The 24951-nt window shown below is 43.5% G+C and overlaps 1 protein-coding gene across 3 annotated transcripts in view; it reads right to left on the bottom strand.

Moving 5' to 3' along the window:
- PEX14 (peroxisomal biogenesis factor 14) overlaps window positions 1–24951 on the bottom strand; it is a 193235-nt gene that overhangs the window by 151913 nt on the left and 16371 nt on the right. For 2 of the 3 annotated variants that reach the window (XM_043499972.1, XM_043499971.1), the window contains exons 2-3: window positions 23821–23868; window positions 22053–22230 (exon numbers count right to left, since the gene is read on the bottom strand). In XM_043499972.1, coding sequence (XP_043355907.1) covers window positions 22053–22230; window positions 23821–23843 — 201 coding nt within the window. In that variant the 5' untranslated portion in view covers window positions 23844–23868. The remainder of the gene's footprint in view (window positions 1–22052; window positions 22231–23820; window positions 23869–24951) is intronic. The other variant, XM_038377115.1, reaches the window with a different exon arrangement.

The raw sequence follows: 24951 nt of genomic DNA on the forward strand, positions 1-24951 counted from the left end.
CAGACTTTCTCTTGTACCATCAGATGGGCACTGTGTAAGAACCTCAGTAGATACAGAGACCTCCTATACCAGTTTGGAGTATAAAATTAACTTTTATTATTCTATGTTTGCATATTGCCACAAATGTGTAAATGTTTTAATAAATATTGTTATTATTATTATTATTATTATTATTATTATTAACAACCACCACCACCACCCACTAGCCTGGAGGGGGTGTGGAAGGGAGAAATGTAAGTGGGAGAAAGAGGATGACGGGGGAGAGAAGAAAACAAGCTTTCTGGAATATGTCTGGAAACCAGAAAGCTGAAAGAGAAATCATTAGCAACTCCATAGTGCATTTACAGTGATACAGTGCGGATCAATTCATTTAACACTGCCCTGTACGTTTACAGAAAAGTACCTTTGATATAATAAAGGCTCATAAACACGCAGAAATTGGGTTAGACCTGTTTCAAATTCCTGCCAAACAATGGTTCAGAAAAATGAAGCTCTATTTTAATTAGCTGGACTCACGAGTGATTTGATAACAGCAGATGCTGTCTGGATGCTTTCAGCTTGATGGGCTCCACATACATGAACTTAAGAGTGGGTTTGATGCAATTAGGTCTTTCTCACTGCTCCAACATGTGTTAGGCTCAGGAACCACTGGCTGTGTGTACCTACATCTTGGTATATTTGGAGATTTAAACTTATCTGGAGGAGAATGAGAAGAGTGACCATTCTAGGTTACACAGAGAGACAAAGGTTTTTTGGGGGACCCACTTCCATAGGCTATGTCTACACCTGGAGCTGGGGTGTGATGCTTAGTTCAAGTAGACATACTCCTGCCAGCTTTCATTGAACTAGTGCACTAAAAACAGTAGTATACCCACGGAAGCATGGGCTAGCCACCCTGAGTAAAAACCTGCCTACTCAAGCTGGGCATCACAACCCCAGCTTCAAGGGTAGACCTAGCCTATGTTTCAGCAGTTCTAAGGCAAAGGAAGGGGAAAGGCCACACAGCAAATTGTGAACAGTGTCTGAGCACAGCCAGACTTGATTCTGGATCTAATGAATAAGGATCTACTGATCCAAGCTTGTTCTTGGCATGTAGACTTTATAACCATAACCAATCCCAGACCAACAAAACTCTGCCCTCTTAACTGTGGTTTCAACTCATGCCATCCTCTGTGAAAGCAAGAGATACTCCTTAGCAACACCTTGCATTACTGGAGGAGTTTCTAATGTCTATTCTAATCAGTAAGGCAACAACTTCTGCCCAGCATTGTCCCTTGTACCTTCTTCTTGACAGTTAACATTGATTGTGTTCAGAAACATTCAGATATCTTGGTAAGCCTCAGCCCCTGTAAGCTGATCTAAATGCCTCACTCAATAGCCATAATGTGCAGGCTTCTGCCAAAGGACATGTGCAATGAAGGAGCCATTTCAAAGCATCGGGGACAACACTAATAGGAAGCCTTGATTTGTTAATTATCTGTCAGTTTGTCACAACTGGGCTGTAAGGAGTGGGAGTGGGGAAACTTTCTGCACAGCTCTATCCTTCTCTAAATGCTGAATTAGGTTGTCAAAACCTTCATCCCATCGCAAGAGGCTGAGAGGAAGGAATGCTGAGCTATCCTCCCCTCCTATTCCTCCCACTATCCTCCCCTCCTATTCCTCCCACTCCCAGCAGGAGACGCTGCTCCAGACATCCACCCTCCCACCACTTCTCCCAAAGCAGACAAGCCATACACAGAACGACCTTCATATCATCACCACTGTGCCAAGCTCAGGCAAGGGACATTGATAAGCCTGAGCACCGTAAATCAGGGATGAAATCCCAGTGCCAGGAGAGCAAGCAAGAGCCATTTATTCTGCCAAAAGCCCGAAAGATGCTGCCTGCTTCTGAATCAGCATTTCAGGGCAAGGAAGGCAGGAAGCTTGGCTCCCAGGAAAGTAGATAGACAGAGATACACAGACAGATACATCGCCAGATAGACAGATAAAGGGCTGGGGTAGTGGTGGGATTCCCTCCCTTCTTACTTCTCTGCCCCATGTAATCCCCTAAGCAGGGCACAAAGGGTCCAGGCTGTGAAATGGGATAAAGCATGCGATACCCCCATGGAGACAAAGCCAGCAAAGCGGAAAGCAGGCTTTGACACAGCATTAGGATTTGCTATAAATATTTCTGCCTCTTAAATCCAGCCAAATGTGACCAGTAAACCATGCATGCCTTGGGAGATCCCCAATCAACTCCTCCTCCTCCCTGAAGACTTTATCCAGGGTAGCTCCTCACCCAGTCTTTCCTCAGTAGTCCGGATAGTACTTAACATCCACTGTAATTTGAAGCACTCTTTGCTTTGAGCATCTTCCGCCAAAGAGTCCCTTTAACATAAAAGCACTATTGTCCCCCTTTTTCAGAGAGGGAAACACAAGCACAGACAGTGACTCATCCAAGCAAGTCAGGGACATAGCTGGAATTAGAACTCAGGCCTCCTGAATCCCAGTCTCCCACTCTCACTACTAGACCAAGGATGGGCAAACTTTTTGGTCCGAGGGACACATCTGGGTATGGAACTTGTATGGTGGGCCATTAATGCTCACAAAATTGGGGGTTGGAGGGAAGGAGGGCTCCAGCTGGGGATGCAGGTTATGGAGTGGGGCTGGGGATGAGGGGTTAGAGGTGAAGGAGGGTACTCCAGGCTGGGACCGAGGGGTTCGGAGGGTGGGAGGGGGATCAGGGCTGGGGCAGGGGATTGGGGCATGGGAGGGGTTCGGAGGGCAGGCTCCAGGCGGCACTTACCTCAAGCAGCTCCCAGAAAGAGCAGCATGTCCCCACTCCAGCTCCTATGCGGAAGTGCGGCCAGGCAGCTTTGCACGCTGCCCTGTGCACAGCCACCGTCCCTGCAGCTTCTATTGGCTGCAGTTCCTGGCCAATAGGAGCTGCAGGGGCAGTGCGTGGAGCCCTCTGGCTGCCCCTACACGTAGGAGATGGAGAGGGGACATACACCTGCTTCCGGGAGCTGTGTGGAGTGGGGCAAGACCCCAATCCCGCTCCCTGGCTGGAGTGCCAGAGCAGGGCAAGCCCCAGACCCCGCTTCCCAGCAGGAGCTTGAGGGCCAGATTAAAATGCCTGGAGGGCCGGTTGTGGCCCCCGGGCCATAGTTTGCATACCACTGCACTAGACTAATGCTGACTCCCTACACAGACAGCCCCTCTAGTCCCCACTGTGGGACCCACCTAGAAATCTGCCTGGAGTGAAGCAACTGGATGAGCAGATCCACCTCAGAAGAGGGCTGCAGAGCTGGTCCCTGGAGGGGAAAATACTCTATGGAAATTGGAGTTTTCAACAAGAGGAGAAAAGGCATGATACACAGAACATCTGTTTGGATTTTCCACACCCCAGACCTACACAAGAGTTTAGGAGCCACCTCCCAGCTGGTTCTGGGGGCCTCAGGGCATCCCACAAAGATCCTTCCCTGCAGTGATGTAGATACAAGGGTGCAAAGACGATAAATAGGACAAACACCCAGAGGAATCACCAATAGTACAACCAGAGGAGTAATGGGGGATCGTTAGCTCCCAACTCTTTTTCTGGGCAGGGTCTGTCTCTCCAACAGGATTTGCCTTCCAATCTCCTTGGCCTTAATAATATCACCCTTCCAGTCACAAGGTGCAACCTGCATTGTACGCAAGCGAGCACGTGCGCACATACATACACATACAGGTTCAGCTCTCTATTAAAAGAAATGAATAAAGAGGAATTCAGTAAGAAATTCTGCCAAAGCGTGAGTTACAAAATCTGGTTTTGCAGCATTCTTGCCCAGAGCCCACAGTTCTGAGTGCCTCCTTACACTTCCCCATCTGCACAGCCTACTTCAGATTCAGATTTCTCGCACCTATAATTACAGCTGCCCTGTGCCAGGCTCCTTTAATTAACGAATATCTTTCTCCCTTTAGAATCAGACTAAGCAATTTTTTTTTATTAGTACCCATCACCTCGGTATCTAAGCTAAGCAGGATATCTCACACCACACTGTGAGGAGTACCGCAGGGTGAAAATGGCCTCCAAAGCAACTGCTTGCATGCTCCCCTGAGGAGAAGGCAAGGAGAACTAGGATCTGAACCAAGGGGAGTTGCAGTGAGGGGCAGATGCAACACCTTTCAAACTTAATTACACCCAGAGAAATGACACAACTCAGTCCTGAGGAAAATGTCTGGCAGGAGAACCTTGGTGTGCTAGTCAGATGCTGCTACAGTGATGAGGATGCTTCAGTCCAAACGGGAGGACAAAAGCAAGAACAGAGAGAAGCATGCACACAGTCAGTATGCTAGGTTTCAGAGTAGCAGCCGTGTTAGTCTGTATTCGCAAAAAGAAAAAGAGTACTTGTGGTATGTTCAAATAAATTTGTTAGTATGCTGGAGATGGGGCAGCCTTATGACCTGCAGGAGGGCATGACTGGGCAGAGTGGTCTTCCCTGGTACATCTGCCAAAGAGTGGAAGTTGGGCTGGCCAGTGAATTATAGGTCCATGCGGAGCCCCAGAAGAGCAGGATCCCCATTTCATTGCTTGTACTTAAGGCTGGCTCTCAACTTGGGCCTATCTCCCAGGAGAACAGGAGATTGAATTCCAGATGTCTTCCACCCAGCTCTTCTCCCCACCATCACAAGCATAGGCCCTGTCTCCTGTCCCGCACAATGCCATGGGAATGGAGAACCCTGAAACTTCCTCTCAACTCCCTGGCTGCAGAAGCTTCTTTAACCATTGTTTGTGTTTTGTTTTTAGACACAACTCTCTCTTTTCTTCAAAGTTGTTGCACCTGATTTTCAGACAAATTGCAAATTATTTGCCATGGAGAGAGAGCAGAATTCAGGATACAGGTTGGATTTTTCAAGTCAGTGGGATATGAGTAGGGGAGAGGAAGGAGTAGATGAGATGGCGAACATCCTGGGATTTCTCAGGACAGGCGGTCATCTAGCTGCACAGCGCGACTTCCCCAGAGAGTTTTCTCAAGGGGAAACCAGCCATCGATCTTGGGACACACAACTTCCAGGACCGTTCCTTATCTCAGAACAGCCTCTGCTGCGAATTCCTGCATGCGCTTTAATGTTTAAATTATTAAATGCATTAATGTATTTACATTATTCAAGTCTTATGTGCATTTTTCTAAGATAATTTATGTATAAGAGTTTGAATGTCCATGACTGTTAATGTCTACAACCCTTCCTGTTCATTATTGATTCTGGAAGGGAAAAAAAAGTCAGTGTTTTAATGCCTTATTTTTAATGTATTAAGAGTCTGAATAAGTGCATTCTCTTTTTTCTTTTGTAATTTCATAATTTAAGTAGTGCATTTATTAAACTGACACAGTATGAATTGTGGTGAAGTCTGGCACAGATCCATGCTGCCAACGCAACTCGACCGACCATCACGCTACTCTGCAAATCAAGTACAAGTTCGGCTCCTCTTGTGGCAGCTTTTACTCCCTACCCGAAATCAGAGGAGGAAGGGAGGGAATGAAGGAATCTTTTTAAAATGAATTTTCTTTGCTTTTTATAAGGTTTCCTCTAATTCCTACACAGGTTTTTTTATTTTATTTTTTTAAGTAGATGAAAGCTTCCTTATCCAGTTTAGATATTTCTCTGTTGTAATACAGATCTGATTTTGGCTAGGTATAAGTAACACATGTGGATGTGCCATGTGCATGGATAGAAGAGCTACTTACATTTCTATAGCGCCTTCCAACCCAAGCAGGGCCAAAGCTTTTCACAAATATAAACTGAATGTTACTGTTTGTTGTTTCCACGGGTAATTCTGCACATCATAAAAAGTTTTATTTCTAAAAACCTCAAGTTTTAAACTGATATAAAAATTATACACAGGGGTCACATTATCCACTGAAGCGCAGCTACTTCTGGAGCAGAACGCAGCAGCTGTTTAACAGCGCATGGCCATAACACACAAGAGTTTAGGGCAAGCAGGCTACAATATCCAAATGAAAAGGCAAGGAATTCAGATCAGCAGAATATAATGGTTCTGCTAGATATATTCACCTGCCTCTACATACAAATGAAATAGGTATAGATATGAATATATAAATTGTACCTTAGTTGTTTACAGACAAAACTGCTGCTTTGAAAGTCCAGTTTTTATTGCCCCACAAACTCTCTGCAGGCTGCATTTAAATGGAACAATACTGACACCCAATGGTTTGTTAGCTTAACCTCTGGACACATATTCCCTGTGGACAGCCGCAGGGATGAATCCGGGGGCATCATTTCCTACACCAATATGGTAGCCTCTACTCAAATCACCTATCAAACTGCTAATCAAGACACTGAACTGCTGAGATCTCGACTCACTGTACTTTGGCACCATATGTAATTATGCGTGTGTGACTAAGCTACCCAGTATATTCTGCATAATTACAGCTTGCCTGGCACAGTTGCCAGCGCAAGCATGAACACACACGCACACATAATGTATGCACAATATTGTACCTATGGACTTGGGAAAAGAGAGAGAGAAAGTTGCTGGCTGCTGTTTTAAGAGCTGACTCTGCCATTTCTAAGGTTAAATTTGTGGGTTTTTTTGCTACTCATTACCATTCTTTAACTGTTACAATTTATATCAGCATATAATGTTAAATAATTATAGGGAGCGGAGCTCACTCTAGTGAGGATATAAACGCGCTGTGGGATTCTACAGATTTAAACAAATAACACTCACAGCAGGGGGTGAGCAGATGAATTAGCATTAATATCCTGCCTGGGAGATCCCAGTGCAGTGCTACTGCTTAAATACAGATCTTTTCTGTAACAGGCAACATGACAGCTACTAGCAATACAGTCCATTGCATTTACCAGTCAATATAACAACGGCAGCTAAAAGAACACCCTTGTAACAATCCATACCAAAGCCAGTTAAAATAAATAACTTCCCTTTAACAGTCTATATAGCAGCCAACTACTTTAAAACCTTCCCTTTTAAAGTATATACAATAGTCAACTAAATGGAAGAATTGGCTTGCTTCTTTGCAGCATCAGAAGAGAAGCCAAGCATTGGATGGGCTATGGAGACTGAACTCCCCTATCATCCCTATAGGGAGTCCTTTCCATACCGAAGTGGGGGGAAGCTTGCAATGTCACTCTCATGCAGCATCTGTCCTACAAGCAGAAGGTTTCGGTTTCTGGGGCTATCAATTTGTTAAATTTCAGAAGCATTAAATTCCCTTTTCTTAAAAATAAAATAAAATAAAATAAAATAAAACAAAAAAACAAGAGACATTCTTTTTCTGATCAGAACAATCAGATGAGCACAACTTTCCCTCTGAGCGGGGTGTATGCATCCAAACTTCCTGATCTTAGCAGCAGCCCCTTTTTTCGGTTTCTAATGGCTGTTTTGCCATTAAACCGAGAGATGCTCCATCTCAATCTAAAAGGAGACACCAACCACAAACTATTTCTTTAAAGTTAGCCACTAACTTGTCACTTTCTAATACACTGTGACAGGCAGGTAAGTGCCCCTAGGGCTACGTCACAGTTCTTTGTGTTGTGACAGGAGCTGCAGCAGATCACAACATGAGCCGTGCACACAGTGGTTATAAAGGGTAGGGGCCTGAAAACTATGGGGAAATCCATAACCACAAGTGGATTACATCAGAAGGGAGCTATGTGTCGTTTTCACACAAAGGGCCCAATTCTGAGCTCACAAACCTGAGCCCACTGATTTGATAGAGTGGCTCTTGATTTACACTGAGTTAAAGTTCAGAATCATGCATGCAGAATTTAACAAATGCATTTCTATTTTTTACAATTAAAAAGTACTGGAGATAAAAACAATAACAATTCATACTGAATTTACAATATATGAACTGTTGTACAAATAGTAATGAATCACTAGAAAATAAGAGATTTCTAGATATCTTTTCTGGTTTTCCATATTGCTATGGAATTCTGCCATTGACCTACCCTCAAGTTTTCTGGCTTCCTAGAAAGGAAATACTAGAATTTTGTTAGAAATAAGAAAGAAAAGCAGGAATGGCATTTATTCCTTAAAATTCTACAAATGAAAAACATCTGTCTGCTTTCCTTTTGAGAAACCTGTTCCTTTGGGCATACATTAAAAAACACAAAACAGGGGCCCTACAACCCCCACCAGATGTTTAGCACCTGGGGGCTTTTCCAGTAATTGATCCAGACAATATTTTTCAGGTAGCAGGACAAAATGGATCCTTACATATTTTTATATTGCCAATACATGCAATTTTCAGCTCTTTAGAGAAAGCTCAGTTACAATCATTTTTAAAATCTTCCAAAAGAACCATGAACACACACACCACCTCACACTCCAGTAATCTTGGTTTGAAGCTTTAACAGTATCTTGCAAAATGACAGTTAGTAAAACAACAAACATGCATAACAGTGAGTCATCTGGTTTCTAACTTCTGAGTCAAAGGGGGCCGATTCCACACAAACCGAAACCTGGCTCTCTGACTGCTTGCATGTTTAATGATTTGTATCTCTGCACCACAGATTCAGAACAGGATGTGGAAGAAAAGAATGAAAAGAGGATAGGGAAAGAGAGATTGGGGGTTGGGGGTGGGTGGGGAGAGAAATGCACTTCTTTACTGTCCCAGTATCATTGCAAATAAAGGCCACGTCAAGATTTAAACCATAATAATAGAAGGGCTATAAAGGTCTCTGCTATAATGTTTCCTCTGATATTCCCTTTCATAAAATGCCCTCTTTATGTTGCATGCTTTGCAATAATACATGTAATGTTTGTGAACTAGCCCCAGTGGGGAATCTGCATCGTTACGAAGCTTTACAGAACACAGCATTAAAAACCAGACCATCCACTTCCCAGCTCCCCAACACTAGTGCCTGCTACACCAATCTCCTCGCAGAAAGTACAGCAAATGAGAAGACAAGTCACCTAAGGCAACCTACAACAAAATCTGCTCAGCTGAAAACAGAGCTGTGCATACCTACACAATAGTGCGCAGCACAACAGTTACCCCTTTATCCATTCCAACACCTCACAGGTTATGGATAACAGCCCTTCCCCCAGCTCCCGCTTGTATCAGCAGGACCCTTACACCTCTTCACTGCAATGGCAGCCAGGAATGTCGCATTGTGCACTTTCTCTTGGCCATGCCGGGTGCATTTGTCAATCCTGTAAGCCTCAGCATGGCAGTGCCCTGCCAGTGCTGAGAGCTTCTGCACAGCAATGTACTCATCAGGGCTTTGGAGTGGAGCCCGCTGAGCAGCTCCGGAACAGTGGAGCTGCAGGTTTTTGCCCGGAGCTGGAGCTGGAGCGGAGTCGGAGCACAGCTCCAAAGCCCTGGTACTCGCAGTAGACAAACATACTAGCTGAACATTGGACACACAAGGTTCAAATGCTGGAATCTCTGTCTTTGTGTCTGTATGGCAACCCCTGCTCCTGCTCCTGGCTGGGGCAACATTTTCATGAAAATTCAGGCTTGATTTGGACCCCCAGATGGTTTAAAACTTCGATGTCACAACTGACCAGTGATGGAGATGGACCTAGTGCTTGGTGACCCTTACCAGCAATGTGAGAGACTGAGCCATTGTTGCATGGGGTCGAGGCAACCTGGCGTTGAAAAAGGCATTACCAAAAATAGGGTCTGGGGAGGGCTCATCACAATCTTGACTATAATTCTCAATCACTGCATAGAAAGTATTTATATCCTGTTGGCAATGTGTGTAACCAATGCGGCTCTCCCTGTCAGGGCTGTCAATTACAGCCTTGACTTATGAGGAAAGATTAAATGAGCTAAATATGTAGAACTTGGCTAAGAGACCAGGATGGGGGGCAGGGGGGAAGAGGCAGAAACAACATGATAACCGTCTGCAAACATCTGAAGGGTACAGATGCTAAAGAAGGAAAGGGCTCATTTATGGTGGCATGGGGGAATGAACAGGAGTGATGGAATGGAACTAAGGAAATTTAGGCTGAATAAAAGGAAAACTTCCTGACAGCAAGATGTACTAGGCTGTGGAATTATTATTACTGTTGCATTCAAGTGGAAGCCACTTAAAACAAGACTCTACAAAGCACTAGTAAATGCACTGGCCAAGGAGAGATAGAACAGCTAATTGAATACAGTGCCTCTCACTGTGGCCTAGTGATGGTCCCAGTAGATCATACAATGATGCTTCTTTTCCTTGTTCCCATTTTGTAATAATTTTTAATAAACGCTAAAATATATATCAGTATCTCCTACCATTCATTACCTTTTCATGTGAGCAACTGCCATAGGGACTGTCAGGGATGGTCTAGGCAATGCTTAGTCCTGCCTTTAGTGCAAGGGACTGGATTAGAAGACCTCTCAAGGTCTTCCAGTCCTATGATTCTATAGCTGCCACTGCTGTGGATGTTATAGAATTGTGAATCGGAGGGAGATGGTCTATACAGTTGTGAATGGGAGGAGAGAAGCATCGATCCATGAAGATGTTTGAGAATTCCCAAGGTAAGCAATCGCTGCAATTGTCACAGAAATGTTCTGAGAGTGGGAGAGGGCCCACGCTATGAAACATTAAGGAACCCCTGATCTCAGGTTTTTCCCAACTCTAACCTTTTTAATTCTATTAACCTGGCTGCTGCCCTCCATCTCAGAGAACAGAAGAACATAAGAATGGCCATACTGAGTCAGACCAAAGGTCCATCCAGCCCAGTATCCTGTCTACTGACAGTGGCCATTGCCAGGTGCCCCAGAGGGAGTGAACTTAACAGGTAATGATTAAGTGATCTCTCTCCTGCCATCCGTCTCCACCCTCTGACAAACGGAGGCTAGGAACACCATTCCTTACCCATCCTGGCTAATAGCCATTAATGGACTTAACCTCCATGAATTTATCCAGTTCTCTTTTAAACCCTGTTATAGTCCTAGCCTTCACAACCTCCTCAGGCAAGGAGTTCCACGGATTGACTGTGCACTGAGTGAAGAACTTCCTTTTATTTGTTTTAAACCTACTACCCATTAATTTCATTTGGTGGCCCTATGTTCTTCTATTATGGGAACAAGTAAATAACTTTTCCTTATTCACTTTTTTCACACCACTCATGATTTTATATACCTCTATCATATCCCCCCTTAGTCTCCTCTTTTCCAAGCTGAAAAGTCCGAGCCTCTTTAACCTCTCCTCATATGGGACCCGTTCCAAACCCCTAATCATTTTAGTTGCCCTTTTCTGAACCTTTTCTAATGCCAGTATATCTTTTTTGAGATGAGGGGACCACATCTGTATGCAGTATTCAAGATGTGGGTGTATCATGGATTTATATAAGGGCAATAAGATATTCTCAGTTTTATTCTCTATCCCTTTTTTAATGATTTCCAACATCCCGTTTGCTTTTTTGATTGCTGCTGCACACTGTGTGGACACCTTCAGAAAACTATCCACGATGACTCCAAGATCTTTCTCCTGATGAGCTGTAGCAAAATTAGCCCCCATCATATTGTATGTAAAGTTGGGGTTATTTTTTCCAATATGCATTACTTTACATTTATCCACATTACATTTCATTTGCCATTTTGTTGCCCAATCACTTAGTTTTGTGAGATCTTTTTGAAGTTCTTCACAGTCTGCTTTGGTCTTAAGTATCTTGAGCAGTTTAGTATCATCTGCAAACTTTGTCACCTCATTGTTTACCCCTTTCTCCAGATCATTTATGAATAAGTTGAATAGGATTGGTCCTAGGACTGACCCTTGGGGAACATCACTAGTTACCTCTCTCCATTCTGAAAATTTACCATTCATTCCTACCCTTTGTTCCCTGTCTTTTAACAAATTCTCAATCCATGAAAGGATCTTCCCTCTTATCCCATGACAACTTAATTTATGTAAGATATGGCTACATTACATTGGTGGCATGATTCCTGTATATTTATCTTATAAAGTGCTTGGTGATCCTTGGGAAAGTCATTCCATCTCTCTGTGCCTCAGTGACCCCACCTTCAACAGAGGGATAGCGCTACTAACCCACCTGCCAGGGGACCTGTTGTGAGTTTCAATGGTTTTATAAAGCACTTTGAAATCTTCAGGTGGAAATTGCCATTTGTTATTACTGGACGGGAGCTCACGTCTCTGCAACTCATTCAATCCTTGACAGTCAACAAGAGAGTCAACCATGATAATAGTTATGGCGAGGTAGACACTTGTCCATTAGGCACTGAACTAAGCCCTTTCAGGGACATGGAAGGATTCATGTTCCCCTGAGTAAAAGCGAGAGGGGAGACAAAATCAAGGAAAGTGTGAAATATTTGCAGGTAGGTATAGTTTGGGAGTTGAATTTTTCTTATAAATTTTTCTTGACTTATTTTATCCACCAGTCATCATATTAGCCCTCTCTGATTAAGTTAAAAATTGATAAAGGCAACATGTGTCTGAGCACAGCAGCAGAGTCCAACTGCCCAGGAGCACTAGAGGCAGGGGGAGAGTTAAGATTCTCAAGGGAAAGGTTTCAGGGTGGGAATTAAATCATCTGGAAGCAAATGACTCCCTGAAGAGCAAGGCTCCTGCATAGAGTTCTTTCAAGAGGCTGGAAAAGCAGCAGATGCGGTGAAGTTTTGAGGCTGGTGTCTCTTCCTCTGTGCAAGAGGAATCATGAGTGGATGCTGCCCTCTATAAGCCATTCTGCACACAGCACATTCTCCACACTCATGCTTGGAAAGATACCATTATCTCACCTTGATCCCACAACCCGTCATTACCCAAGTGTATGCAGTGCAGGCGCCACCTTGCCGCGCGCCATCACCTGTGCAGAATTAATAGGTGCCCTTTACAACAGGCAGGATGCATGTTACAAAAGGCTCCCACTCTTGCTGGGCAGGCAGGGAGTGGGGCTGCCAAGCAACACAGACTCACCAGCTGGCAGCTCAACACTCCAACGGTAAGAATGCTTAGCCGGTATAGAGAACTTTACATCTCAAAAGCATCGTACAAGCATAGTGAAATTCGTCATGATTAAAGGGACACTGTCAGATTGAAAATGATTGCCAAAAACTTTGAATTTGGGTGCCTAGCACGCACTCAAAAAGTGTGCTGATTATCAGAGCAGCTGAGCAATCGGACCACCCACTGCCGTTAGTAGGAGCTATGGGGGCTCACCACCGCTGAACATCAAACCACTTATTTAGATGCCTTATGTTCAACACCTAAGTTTTGACATTTCTGGCCTGACAATTTAAAAATTAATTTCCTCACCTGTGTTTGAACACCTTTGAGTATAAAAATTATTTTAAAACAATTTTAAAAGTCTAATCAACTTTTGACTATTAATGCTGTTTGCCTGAAGAAGAAAAAGCTTAGTCAATTTCCCTCCTCAAAACCCAACTCTGCCAAAACGCATATAGAAAAGTGCAAGCTGATGACAACTGGGCAGGTGATGAGTTATGACCACTGCTACTGAATGACTAAGCATTTCGCACATACTATAATTTGTTACTGTCTCCCCCACCCTCACCCCTCAGCCTGCTTGTTTGTCTTATCCCCATGTTTTGAATGGTCTTTTGGATTGTAAACTCCCTGGGGCAGGGACTGTCATTGTTATATGTCTGGTTTCAGAGTAGCAGCCATGTTAGTCTGTATCCGCAAAAAGAAAAGGCGGACTTGTGGTACCTTAGAGCATAAGCTTTCGTGAGCTACAGCTCACTTCATCGGATGCAGTGAAGTGAGCTGTAACTCACGAAAGCTTATGCTCAAATAAATTTGTTAGTCTCTAAGGTGCCACAAGTCCTCCTTTTCTTTTTGTTATATGTCTGTACAGCACCTATCATGATGGGACCCCAACCTGTGTAGGCCCTTCAATACTACTGCAAATGTTAAAATGGCAGCAAATTTCCGTGTCTGATGCACTAGCACAAGGCTGCAGTGTTTGGGTTATAAACACAGCAAGAGGAGGAAGTTGAGTGACATCCACACAAAAATTCTTACAGTAGAAACTGAGTTATGAATACCTTGGGAATAGAGATTGTTCATAACTCAAATGTTCATAACTCTGAATGAAACATTATGGTTGTTCTTTCAAAAGTTTACAACTGAACATTGACTTAATACAGCTTTGAAACTTTACTATGCAGACGAAAAATGCGGCTTTTAACCATCTTAATTTAAGTGGACAAGCACAGAAACAGTTTCCTTGTCGAATCTTTTTTTTTAATTTTCTCTTTATGGATTTTTTTTAGCAGTTTACACTTAACACAGTGCTGTACTGTATTTGCTTTTTTTTTTTTTTGGTCTCTGCTGCTGCCTGATTGTGTACTTCCGGTTCCAAATGACATGTGTGGTCGACCAGTCAGTTCGTAACTCTGGTGTTCGTAACTCTGAGATTCTACTATAATTGAGTTTTAAAATAATTTCAAGAAAACCTTCCTATTGATTGCAGATCTGGGGCCTAAAGTGACCTGACAGAGTTCTTTAACTATACTCTGTAAGTACATTTGTGTCTGCATCTTGTGTATGTATATTTGTCTAAAAACACAGTAAAAGGAATCGACAATTTAAGAGAGTACATTTTGCATGAACCACAAAAAAAAAAGTCAATGAACACTCAGCAATAAGAGACAAAACCAGGCCAAACAAAAAAAAAAAACAACCCTCATCCAAAGGTCAAACACAACAGAAAATTGATTGATAAATTAAAGCATTCTCTCTGCAGCACCAAAGGATATTGCATAATGTAGCAACACACGTCGAACTCCCCCTTCCTGGCCTGAAACCTGCACTGCTATTGCCCTCTAAGACCTGATGGAATCATCCTCCAGCATTGGAAATCCACAGCAATATACCCAGGAACTCCCCAAACAAACTGAAGCATTATCGCACCATTAGGGTTACTGCCTGTACATGAGGTCACGAAGCTGATAGTGTCTTTCTTTGGCTGACAGTGGTAAATTATCTTGACTAATGTTTCGCTGGGGGCTATAAGTTAGTTGCCTGCTGACTCCGGCTGTCTGGGAATCCCCTCTGGATAGATTTACTTGTAGAGAATCACTCAATGCAGGCTGCCACTCTGTACTGTTCAAATAAACCCGTTGTGGCAGAAAGAAAATTTGTGTAGCAAATAAGCATAAATCTTGTTATTAACTGTAAATTATAAAAGGTGTGAGGGGGAGAGAGAATGAGGGCACAAGGTCCTCTCCAGAATACTTCTTTGTCTCCTAGCTGCTTTCAAAAGCTGAGAATTCCTTCCAAGAAGGCTGCACACTGTTGCTAATCCCAAAACACAGACTATGATTCTGAAACCTGAAAAAGTCTGAGGGCCCTAACTGTGCATGTGTCCTGAGTGAGATTGAGTTTTAGTTAATCAAAGCAAGAAGCTTTCCAATGGAAATCGCTTCCTTGCATTCACTCTGATGGCCAATTTCAGGCAGAGGAGAGACTTTCAGAAGCTCCTATCAGGGGTTCTTAATAGGACTGACAAGCGATTAAAAAAATTAATCACGATTAATCGCACTGTTAAACAATACCATTTATCTCTTTAACATGAAAGTTGAACTTACAAATGCAGAATTATGTACAAAAAATAACTGCATTCAAAAATAGAAAAATGTAAATCTTTAGCCCTAAAAGTCCACTCAGTCCTATTTCTTGTTCAGCCTATCGCTCAGACAAACAAGTTTGTTTTCATTTGCAGGAGATAATGCTGCCTGCTTCTTGTTCACAATGTCACCTGAAAGTGACAACAGGCGTTTGCATGGCACTGTTGTAGCTGATGTCGCAAGATATTTACATGCCAGATGCGCTAAAGATTCATATGTCCCTTCATGCTTCATCCACCATTCCAGAGGACTTGCGTCCATGCTGATGACGGGTTCTGCTCGATAACAATCCAAAGCAGTGCAGATTGACATGTTCATTTTCATAATCTGAGTCAGAGGTGACCACCAGAAGGCTGATTTTTCTTTTTTGGTGGTTCGGGTTCTGTAGTTTCTGCATCGGAATATTGCTCTTTTAACACTTCTGAAAGCATGCTCCACACCTCGTCCCTCTCTGATTTTGGAAGGTACTTCAGATTCTTAAACCTTGGGTCGAGTGCTGTAGCTATTTTTAGAAATCTCACATTGGTACCTTCTTTGTGTTTTGTCAAATCTGCAGCGAAAGTGTTCTTAAAATGAACATGTGTTGAGTCATCATCCAAGAATACTATAACATGAAATATATGGCAGAATATGGGTAAAACAGAGCAGGGGGACATACAATTCTCCCCCAAGAAGTTCAGTCACAAATTTAATTAGCGCATTATTTTTTAACGCGCATCATCACCATGGAAGCATGTCCTCTGGAATGGTGGCCGAAGCATGAAGGGGCATACTAATGTTTAGCATATCTGGCACATAAATACCTTGTAATGCCTGCTACAAAAGTCCCATGAGAATGCCTGTTCTCACTTTCTGGTGACATTGTAAACAAGAAGTGGGCAGCATTATCTCCTGCAAATGTAAACAAACTTGTTTGTCTTCCTGATTGACTGAACAAGAAGTAGGACTGAGTGTAGGGTCTAAAGTTTTGCATTGTTTTATTTTTGAGTGCAGTTATGTAACAAAAAAAATTATCTACATTTGTAAGTTGCACTTTCAGATAAAGAGACTGCACTAAAGTACTTGTATGAGGGGAATTGAAAAATCATATTTCTTTTATCATTTTTACAGGGCAAATATTTGTAATAAAAAATAATAATATAAAGTGAGCACTGTACACTTTGTATTCTGTGTTGTAATTGAAATCAATATATTTGAAAATGTAAAAAAAATCCAAAAATATTTAATAAATTTCAATTGGCAGTCTATTGTTTAACAATGCGATTAATCACAATTAATTTTTCTGAGTTAATTGCATGAGTTAACTGCAATTAATCAACAATGCTAATTCTTAGGGCCATTTTTTTGGTGGCCTCAGAGTGTGGCCACTAACCCCTGCTGGTGGCCATTCTGACAATTTTTCCAAGCCCAAGCCACGCTGTCCTGGGCTGAAGCCCAGAACCAGACCCAAGGGCTGAAGCCTGAAGCACGCTCCACACACACACTGGCCCCACATGTCTGCAGAGGCACTTCCCGGACCCCGCAGGAGATTGTGTGGTGGAGGGCACTGATCCCTTGCTGGCAGTGCCAGCAAACACCAGGGCAGCCAGGAGCAACAGTTGGGCGCTGCTTGTTCCTCCCATCCCACATGTTAACCCAGGAAGCTTTCAGGGCTGCAGAAAAATCCCTTGGTGGCTGTATGCGGCCACAATGGTCACATTTGAAAAACACTGTAGAAGGCCCTTTATTCTGTATCACCTTTTGATTACCACTTCTTGGATTTTGTATGCACTTAATGATTCATTCAGAAAAACAGCAACAAGCTTGGGCCCTGATCCTGAGAGATGTTGAATGCTCTGAACTATAATTGGCTTCACTGAAGACAGTCAAGACCTTGCAGCATCAGGGCTTTAAACCCAATTCTGCAGCTCTTACCCATTCAACTCAATGGGCTTGTTCATGTAATTAAGGGCCCAGGACTGAATAGCCTGATCCTGTTTGGTCCCACAACTTCCACTGACTTCAGTTTGAGCTGAAGGTGCTCAGACTTTGGGTTCAAGCCCTTAGCTTCTCCCACACAATTCTCATTGAAACTCTCCCTCAGCCTCATCTAGAAAGGAAGGAGCTTCAGGTAATGAGTACAGCTGGGAATGGGGAGATGAAACAGGAAGGGCTTAAACACAATGTTTTGTCTGCCACTGAATGCTAGACTCTCAAATCCAGCCAACTGAGAGAGGATATAAATCATGGGGTGAATCCAGCATCCTAGCTCCAGTTTCTGTTCCCAGAGGGTTTACCCAGCATAAATATTTACTATGCTTTTTACTGGTTTTGTTGCTCATTCACATGGCTCTGACAAAATCTTTGGCACTGGGAGCACCCAGGAATCTAACTGTCCTTCCCAGATACTCTGTGCTCACACAAAATGACCGAAATCCATCTGCACCCCAAGATGCTTTTAGAAAGAATATTTAAGGCTCATGGAAAGGTGCCAGACTGCCCAGGAGACTGAAGTCCTGTTTGCCCACAAAGCATTTACAGAATGGGTAGCAGCAGGGCAAGCTTCCTCATACACACCTCATCCATGTCCTGGAGAGCCCCCTCTCAGGACGAGAGGTCAAGTCAGTCTCCATGACCCCTTCAGCCTTTGGCACCTCTGCTCAGACTTCCAACAAGGTGACAGACAGCATAATCGCCCAGCAAACCTAAACATTTACTATAATAGAGGGAGACTACAGGGATGAAATATGAACATGATACAGGCATCTCTCCACTAGGAACTGGACTGAGACCACCGACTTGTTCCGCACAGGACACCAGGGTAGCTCTCAAATAACTTCTGATCACCACAAAGGTAGTCCAGATTAAACCAACAATCCACTAGGAAAATGATTCACATCCCATTCTCCAATTCCTGCATTGCAAGCATCATCGCATGTGCAGACCACCCTTTATGGTAACCACAGTATATCCTCGATCATCCAATACACTCCTGCCACATGGGCATCTCTGCAAACATAAGGTGCCAGCACTGGTCTCCGATGTGAAAGCAAAACCAGGCCTTGGCTCACACAAGTTCCTCTAAACATCCTTCCTCAAGTCAACCGTAGTGTCAGGATCCCAATATAAACATTACCGCTGTGAACCGAACCTCACTGATGGTCCAGGAAATCAAACCCAGATACATATACTGAACTTGTTGACTGTAGCTGTGAGATCAACTTGTAGGATTAAGAGCCTAGAAAATATTGTGGATACAACTGTTTAATTCTCCCTCCCCCCTCTCAAATTTATTTTAATTCACATGAAAACGGTGAAAAAAAGAAAAAGGAAAAATTAAAGCGGCAACCCTATAAAAACAATGAAGCCAAACTGTCCCCATGTTCTAACAGGCAGCAAAATGTATTTCCCCTGGGAAATTCAGATGGTTCCAGAGTAGACTGTTTTGAAGCCTACACTCGGAAAGGCTTGGACTACAGCAATGAATATCACTTTAAAGCACTCCCTTTCCATGTTAAGTCAAAAACAGCACTGCAGATGAAACAGCCAGAAGCTTTCCTGAACACACAGGTAAGTGCACAGTGAAGCACCTAGATGAGGATGTGGTCTAGTTATGGGAGCAGGGGACTGGGATTCTGGATTCCTGGATTCTATTCCTAACTCTGCCACCATCTTGCTGTGTGACCTTGGGCAAGGCATTTTATCTGTGTCTCAGTTTGCTCTTTTGTAAAATGGAGATACCACTTATACACCTCACAGGAATGTTATGAGAATTAACAAACTAAGGTCTATGAAGTGCTTGGAGATCCTTGGATGGAAGGGGCTGTATAAGTATCATGGCAACTACTAAAGGGGAAGGAGAAGATGAAAGGATGATGAGCCAGAAGGGGTGCATGAAAGGCTAGGACTTCAACGAGTACCAGCTAATTCTACACTCTACATTCTACAGCAATAATAACCCTCTGTACAATATACTCTGCCTGGGCCCATTAAGCAATGCCCATGCTCCAATGCCTAAGCCCATCACCTGCTACATGAAAAAAAAGGGGAAACACCACAGAGACAAGAGAAAGAGAAAAGCTAAGTGATTCTGCAAACACAAGAGAAGGTGGAACTGCTAAGGGACGGGAGGAAAAATATCCTGTTCTCCATGCCAAGAGTCCCCACTAGAAACCGGTTCAGTGATTTACATTTACAAACAGTGCTTCTTCCAGACACACAAATTACAGACACAAAACAGCAGGTGGGGAGCAAGTATGTTTTGTGTCAGGAAGACTCAAGCAACTTGTGGAAGGACCTCACTTAAGTGCTTTTAAAGACAGCAAAAAAATAATGGCTCTGTTTTTTCAGGTTCTCCCCCAACCCAGGTTCAGATCAGGAGACTGGATATCTGTGTGCGTGTGTGAACTTTACAATCCCTACTTATGCTGCTGCTGTAGGTTTGGCAGAAACCAGATCCTGACATCAAACACACTGGAGAGCTATTGAGAAACACTTCTGGGATGGCAAGTTAGATTTAAAAGGCTACACAATGTGACTGCCGAGAGACCAAGAAGATAGCTTAAAAGAGAAAGAGGAGAAAGGAGAATGAAAAAAGGAATGAGAGAGAGAAGACTAAAGAAAAAGGAGAAGGATAGTAAAGGAACAAAAAAGAGGAAAGGAAAGTTCTGATATTTTAACCCAGAGAGGGGGTTTATCCTCTGTAATTAGGTCTTTTACACATTCCAGGACTTCGCTTTCAGTGGCTACAAAAAGACAAACCTATTCAAATTCCACATGTGTTCAGAGCATTATGGGAGATGGCTGCACAAACAAAAGCCGGGGGCAGCAAAAAGGGACCCAGCAGTGACAGTGATCAGCCGGACTCAAGGGGAGGTTAATCCCACACCAATGATGACAAATGCAGCTGTAAACAGCAGCGGAGCGAGATGCTGACACTCTGTAACACAAGGTTACGCTTCCCACCACAGAGCTACAAGGCAAATTTTAATGGGCCAAGACGGACAGCAGGGAAATGAGTGTCCGCTCACCACTGCAAAAATTACAGCTTCGCCCGCCCCCTGCCCATTCCCCACTATCAATGCTCTACCACAACGACCTCTCATTAGAGAGGATTTTTTAAATGTGGACAGTTTATCATAAAAGGACTGGACAGCTCAAGGGATTAATAATGGGACAAGGAGCCCCCGGCCTCTAGTTTGGTTGTTCCAGTCGCACTCAGGTCACAACTGGCTGAAATTGGAAGTATGCAATGGCTGTAAGGAGACCAGTATGAAATCATGTGGTATGGTTCCACCTTGCAAACCCCCAATAACCCTGACAAGCTGTGCTGTAAATGCCCATAACACAGCAGAGAGCATGCATATCCTGTATGCCTGATCTTGCAGAATGAGGAATGCCTCCTGTAAGATACTGAGCACCAATGGCTCCCACTGAAATCAACAAGCCTGAGCCTGCTCTCTTGCTGAAACTAGTGGGGTGAAGGGTGCTCAGCAGGTAGCATGCACCATTTAGCACCATGCAGGGTCGGGTGCTTGGCTAGCCCCATTCAAGTCACACGCAAAATGAAAGCAGGATTAGACCCTAACATGGCATTTGCTGACCTGGCATAAAATGCCTGCCTTCTATCTTCTTACCCCACAGTTATTCATGAAAACACTCCCCTCCCTCCCTTTCAAGTGAGAACCCATCCTGTGACCTGCTGAGCAGTCCCCAATGGAGTCAAAGGGATTTGGAAGTACTCAGCAGATTTTGGTGACAATTCTTTTCCAGCAGTAGCTTCTACGAGTCTATGAAAACAGGCCTCCCTCTTCTGTTGCTTTATACCAACCCTGAAGTGAGTGGGGCTAAGCCAGGATGCAGGGCTCCCCGCCCAATATAGAGCCCACTTGTGGATTAGAGCCAAATTTTGTTCTGCTATTTATGTGAACATTTTACAGTCTGGTGCTGTCACAGGATGACTGGCTCATAAGGGTGAGCTAGGACCAGTGCACCTGTGCCTTATCAGCACACCCCCAGTGTGGGACAATTAATTCAGTTTAAAAAAAGTTTCAAAAAGAGTTTGAGGGCCTTCTGGAAAGGAGTGTAATTGTAGTAATTAATTGTGTGGAGCAAAACAAACAGAGCTGGGAGTTCAGCAGTAAGATGGGATGGCCTAGGGGTAAGCAGTGGCTAGAAAGACCCACCCAGGATCAGTGAAGGACTGGTAGAGCAGAAGCTGAGCTCCGGAAAAGGGACTCTGAAAAGCAGCCTGGAATTGAGTGAGACTGTGACCCAGAAAGGGGTTGTGGGAATCCCCTACCCCTCTAGTGGGAAGAGGATTGGAACACAGCTGAGGAGGCTGGAGTTTATGTTTAGTGTTGAACAACCTAAGGAGATATAAGGGGAGAAGAACTGTGTTTGCCCAAATGCGAGGCTGGGAGAGACTGAATATGTCCTGCTGAGAGGTAGGGAAAAGAGACTGTTGCTTTCTCATTAAACCAGCCCCAAGAAGGGGGTTTTGTTGCATGATCCCAGACTCACTTTTTTGTTGAAGTGTCCCTGGGAGAAGGGAACTACAGGATGGACCCTGTGTAGCCACTGAGGTAGTGCAGAGCACGTCCAAGCTTGTGACAGGTGCCATCTGCCTACAAGGCTGTTGCTGGACCCAAGCCCCACTGTATACATGGAGGGAGCGGGCATTTTCACGGGGGTCCGGGAGCTGCAGAAGAGAGTGTGGGGTATGTAATCTGGCTCACAGAACTGAACTGAACATTTAATAAGGCTTCTACAGATACTCAGCTAAGCAATATTGACTCCTAAGCAGATGTGACAGAGGCTCAGAGAGTTTAATATACAAAATTAATTCATAAATAAGGAGAAAGGCTCCACCTTTCAACGGGGCTCTGATTACCCCAAATGCAGGATTCACCATTATGTGATCAGAGTTAATTTTGGGATTCTTTGTTATTTATATTTTATATCTATACACACACCCACACATATATATCTGTTTTCTTTCCTCTGAACATGTATATAGCTGTGTATAAAGAGGAGAAAATATATTAATTAAATAGAAGATAATGTTAGAGTTGGCCTGGAGAGAGAGTGACTTCTAGACCAATGCCAGCTGTGAGTGTTTGCAGCCTGCTCTGGGCTTCTTGGAAAAATACATTCTCAAAGAACAGGACATCAGCAAGAAACAACAGAGAGGGCAAATCTTGGCACAGGGAGCTTCAACCAATTAGGACATGCTCACAGTGGTATAAGGCAAGAGGAATATTCATTACAAGGCTTGTGTGCTCAGATTTCCAAATTTACCAGTCCATGAGCAGCATCCCTTCTATAAGATGCGTCTTTAGCCCCACTTTCTAACTCACCGTCTCTAAAGAAATGCTTCCTTCCTTTAAAAAACAGCTCCTGGATGCTCCAGCCAAAGAATCCAAGACACAAGAGGTTTTAATGTTACCAGTGCAGGGCCCTTACAGAAAGCAGTTGGGGCTTACCCTTACAGACAGAGAGCCTGGTCCCACATTCCTCATGCACCCAGAACTCCCACTGAAAACAGCACCGAGGGTAAGCTACTGAAGAGACTTAAAGAAAGGAGTGATGTGTGGTTTAGAGCAGCAGAGGGCACAATTATTTGAGCAGTGTTTTGATTGGGCTAGAGGGCCAAGGCAAGAAACCAGGAGATGGTAATATGAAGTTATTGCAGCCCAGGAGAGAAAAATGGTGGCTCAATTCCCAACCCACAACACTGTAAGAAGATGAAGTGTCTCATGGTTATCATCATACACACAAATCCCAGAGCCCTTTCCAGAACAGTACAAGTCAAAACATTGGATCACATGCAATACCTGCTGCCAGCAACTTCTGAGTTCACTCCTGGCTTATTTGAGTATACAGTCAACTTGGGATGAGGTTTCTGAACAGGGAGGTTAGTTTTATTGGACAGTAACCTTCAGGACTCAAGCTCAAATCATGTCTCAGAGGTTTTTCTTCAATGGGTTCAGACTCCTCACTAATACACACTGATCAACAGCACACACACGCACATTTAAGACAGCCCAGGGCTCAGATAAGCAAGGAGGACTGACTGACCCACAACTAACCCCTGAAAAGGCAGGAGGTGATGGGCAAAGGTCATAATTCAGAGGTCATCAGCAGGGCAGCATGGGATGGTTTAGACTTTTTCTCTCAGCACAAGACGTGCGCCTAAGAAGAAAGAAAGTACTCATGCAAAATGGTTCAACTAAGGGAACAATTTTAATAGTTTGAAAGGAAATTATATTCTGCATCTCGATGAACTCACCAGTGGCTCCCGAGACACGACATTCTCAGTTCCAGGAGAAGAGCCAGTCTGCAAAGAAGAGGGAAAAGAAGAGTGATGTTACAGTGCCACCTGATGGACACATCTAAAAATGCTTGTATGTTAAGGCCCCACAGCACCCGACCAGGATCAGGCACTCACAAACATTGACATGAATGGCAGCTCTGTCATGAACCAAAGATCACATGTGACCCAAAAGGCCTGGACATCAGAGATGCTAAGCTCCTGCAACTTCCATTTAATCCAATGGAAGCTGCAAGTGCTCAGCACCTCTGAGGAGTCATTAGTTACCGTGAGTCAAAGAAATCACTGACAGATCAGTCATGCCATTTTGAAAGAAACATACCTGATAATTACACTTCAGAATTCAATAGCAAGGTGACCTAGTGGACAGAACTTGAGACTGGAAATCAGTATGCCTAAATTCCTAACTGCACCACTGGACTCACTGTGTGATCCTGGGCAGGCCATTTCCCCTTTCTGTGTGTGCCTCAGTTTTTCCACTTGTAAACTGAAGATAGCATTTCACCTACCTCCCAGGGCTTAATGTTTGCAAAGTGCTTTGAATTCCACAGGGGGGGAAAGTTGCTATAGAAGTCCAAAGTATTGTTATTAAATTGAGTTCAAAGATACATTTTTCTGGTCCAGTGTTTTATTATCCTGTGTAGAAAGACGGAATTTAGTCTGACGTTTGGCATATCCCATCTCTGGAATAGAACAATGTTTTGCATTTCTTTAGCATCATTCATCCAAGGATTTCAAACCAAATTCATGTTAATTAATTAGACCTCACAGCAACTTTGTGACTTCGACTAGCCACATAGCAAAAGGGAGATGGATTTTTTTTTTAAAACAGTGAAAAAATATTAGGAAATTTAGTCATTAAGTTCCAAAAACCAAACACTATCTATTTATCAATATGGGGCTGAATTTATGAATTCTATTTAACACTTGCATAGGAGTTTCTATTTCCAAAGAACTTTACACTTAACCAAGATACCAAGGTAACAGGTACCTTAGAAATACAGTCAAGTTCATGACTCTCCTATGAGCTTAGAATTGTCACTCTCGTGTTACAGATGTGGAAACAGAAACACAGAGAGGTGAAGAGAG

This window comes from Dermochelys coriacea, chromosome 18, assembly GCF_009764565.3.
Source record: "Dermochelys coriacea isolate rDerCor1 chromosome 18, rDerCor1.pri.v4, whole genome shotgun sequence".
Lineage (NCBI taxonomy): Eukaryota > Metazoa > Chordata > Testudines > Dermochelyidae > Dermochelys > Dermochelys coriacea.